General features: G+C 32.0%; 1 protein-coding gene across 1 annotated transcript; it reads right to left on the bottom strand.

The window, feature by feature from the left end:
- On the bottom strand, positions 1 to 2582 carry LOC116845062. Its single transcript, XM_032817329.1, has 4 exons — positions 2263 to 2582; positions 385 to 568; positions 184 to 276; positions 1 to 119 (listed from the first exon to the last, which is right to left on the bottom strand). The coding sequence occupies exons 1-3, from the start codon at positions 2341 to 2343 to the stop codon at positions 233 to 235; spliced, it is 309 nt and encodes a 102-aa protein (XP_032673220.1). The 5' UTR covers positions 2344 to 2582; the 3' UTR covers positions 1 to 119; positions 184 to 232.
- Between the last annotated feature and the right edge of the window lie 418 nt (positions 2583 to 3000).

Raw genomic sequence — 3000 nt, 5'->3', positions numbered from 1 at the left:
ATAGGTTAAAGGAACCTTTATTTTCAAGCAGTACACTTTTCGATGGATCAGACTAATTTTTTCATTTTTGTTAACAGTACGACTGAACAACGAATAGCATAGACTTTGTCTCTGTTTATCTGTGAGAAATAACGAACTTTTAGATTTAAATTCTTCCTCTTTACATCTCTGTGAATTACTTACCAGGGTGTGAAAAGTACATTTGGCATTGTCAGTTTAAGAGAATATTGATTTAAGAAATTATCTTTTCAAATTTTCTCAAAAAAGATTTTGCATCTAAATAAAGGCACAAGATTATTTTTTGATACATCAAGAGCATTTATAAAATGCATAATTATAAAATGCGTAATATCCGATTGCGAATGAAAAATTGATGACACTTACCGTCAAAGAACACCTTTATTACTTTCGTAATTATATCACTAGGAAGTAAGAAAAATGTAGAAAAACATTTTTGTATGAAGTTACAAAATGTCGACCAAATTTTTGATATTTCCACGCTCCTTTTTGTGATAATTCCTTCATGATTAGCTTCCTGATTATTGTCGGTTAGAAGATCTATCGCTGTCTATAAAAAAGCATCGAGTTATAAAAAAGTTTTCATTTGTTTAGAAACTTAGAAGAGATAAAGAAAAAGAAATATATTCACTTTACTCAATATCCGATTAAAAATTTATTCCATGGTTCTGATCAGATTGATTCTCATCGATTTATTAATATGATCCTAATTAGTAATAATCGTTATTATTAATAAGGTTTTGCTTGTCACGTTATGTTATATTCTATATAGCAAAGTTATTATTATTATTAATGTTGCTATAATATCACAGTAAATGGAGTCTTTTTGCGTGGTAATGCTGTAGCAATTTTCTCTATCAGGAAACAACACATTAACATTATTAAAACGTTAGCTTAAGATGACAAAGTAGTTATATTTAGAGATATATTGAAAGAATATTAATTTAATTAATTTAATTCACAAGGCAACCATAAGAGAGAGGGAGAGAGAGAGAGAGTTAATTAATCGAGAAAATGTATTAAAGTTCAGGTTTAAAATTTATTAAAGAAATCCCGTAAAGAAACATTTAATGATCATGACAACACGATTATTAAACAATATAATTTAACAATATAATTAAAGCTTTTTAAGTTTAACATTGACGTAATATTTGGGTGCTACATGGAATATACAGAATACGATGAGTGTCACATTTCACGTATTTTACACGTAGATTACACTGAGAGAAAAATATAGTTGCTTTCGGCGTCAACTATACTTTTTTGTGATTTTAACCAGGAAAATAATTAGAAGAATCATCTTTCCAATAACATTTACTAAAACAATGGTTTTTCTAACTATTTTTATCACAAAAGAGTATAGTTGATGCCGAAAGTAACTATATTTTTCTCTCAGTGTAGGTCAAATAGAAATCAAAATTTCTCTATTATTTTGCAAACTACTACGTAAAATTTTTAATTATTAATTAAAGAAGATTAGCGAATGATCGTCAATCGCGATACGGCAAGTGAGTTGTGAAAGCCTGCCATTGTGTGCGTTGTAATTTGTCAGTCTTCTTCAATTAATAACTTAAAATTTTACATTTATGATTGTTTGCGCAATGAATTTTGTGAAGAATTTTGTGTTCACCTAATCTACATGTATACGAGATATGGAACGCTCATCATTAGACACTCTGTACCTAACATCATTTTATATAAAATCATTTTATATAAAACGGATAACTAATTGAAATCAAATTGATCAAGACCATAGGATAAATTTTTAATCGGCTAGATTTACTTCAAATAAACAACTCAGATAGCACAGAGAATTCAAAAAGAATTCAGTCGTATGCCAATTTTTAGTTCATTTTTAGATGCAAAAAGAATCCTTCTCACCGAAATGAACTCTAAAGAATTCTTTTTGTATCTGAAAATGAACTCAGAATTGGTGACATACGACTGAATTCTTTTTGCATTTTTTTTTAATTCTCTGTAGTATCTGGGAACTTACTGAACGCTAAGTATATAATTATGTGTTCCACGATTAAGACTGATTTTGCCACAAGTTGTCATTTTTTAGAACTTGTAAATTTTGATAAAGATTACAAAATTTCAATGACGTTGTACACACGCTTGGCATATAATCAGCCGTTCCATTTTCAGTTATTGCCGCCGTTTTTTCTGACATTACATACAATAATTGCGTGTAATTATATGGAATTCGCATTGCAATTTCGCGAAAATAAGGAGTATACCCACCTTATCGATATCCCTTCTACTTCGAGCACGTGCTGAAACGGTGCTCACGAAGAACAGAATCATCAACAGGTACGCGCGCATCTAGAACCAATTGAAGTCTCGATGTGATCTCGATTCTCTCGCTAAATAAAGATATTGATGCCAGATGCTGTCGAAAATCTGCTTCTGTTAACGGTCGTTCGAGTTGCGTCGAACGATGAGTACGACGTCGATAAAGTCGGTGCAACGTTACAATGTATTTCTTTTACGGTGCCGAGCGATATTTATCTATTTCCTCTACTGTGCTTGACCGCGGGCCGTTAATTATTTTCATAGCCATTGCGCGACAATCTGCATATCGCCGCCTGAATGTCTTTTTCTGCCCCGTAAACATACGTGCATTCCGCTGTTCGACCTCGGTGTACGCTCGAACTTTTATGTATCGGCGATGAGTCAATGTTAATGTCGACCTATGCGTCATTATGTGCGACAGATATACGACGATTTCGATGGCGTTATCAGGACTAATGATTATGCACGTTGCGATATCTGAGTTCTGACGATACCTGGTAATTTTTCCTACATGCTTACTTTACGTGCAAACACACACAAATATAATGCAAGACAAGCACTTATTTTGGGATTTTACAATAATTATGAAGGTGACCTTTGCATCATTTTCACAATTTTTCTATTCGGCAATAATAGGTTCTCCATACACAAATAGAAGAACATTCTTGTCTTGAAAATATCTCTATT

The sequence above is a fragment of the Odontomachus brunneus genome, unplaced genomic scaffold (genome assembly GCF_010583005.1).
Source record: "Odontomachus brunneus isolate Ranch 3 - 2012 unplaced genomic scaffold, Obru_v1 Obru_scaffold_049, whole genome shotgun sequence".
In the NCBI taxonomy this organism is placed as follows: domain Eukaryota; kingdom Metazoa; phylum Arthropoda; class Insecta; order Hymenoptera; family Formicidae; genus Odontomachus; species Odontomachus brunneus.
This window is presented reverse-complemented; position numbering and strand designations above follow the sequence as displayed.

Excerpts from the sequence above, each read along its gene's own strand:
- LOC116845062 (XM_032817329.1), bottom strand. The coding sequence starts at position 2,343 with ATGCGCGCGTACCTGTTGATGATTCTGTTCTTCGTGAGCACCGTTTCA. Across the intron at positions 569-2,262 it reads GTAGAAGGGATATCGATAAG|ACAGCGATAGATCTTCTAAC; the intron begins GTGGGTATACTC and ends GCTTTTTTATAG. Across the intron at positions 277-384 it reads AATAAAGGTGTTCTTTGACG|ATGCAAAATCTTTTTTGAGA; the intron begins GTAAGTGTCATC and ends GCCTTTATTTAG.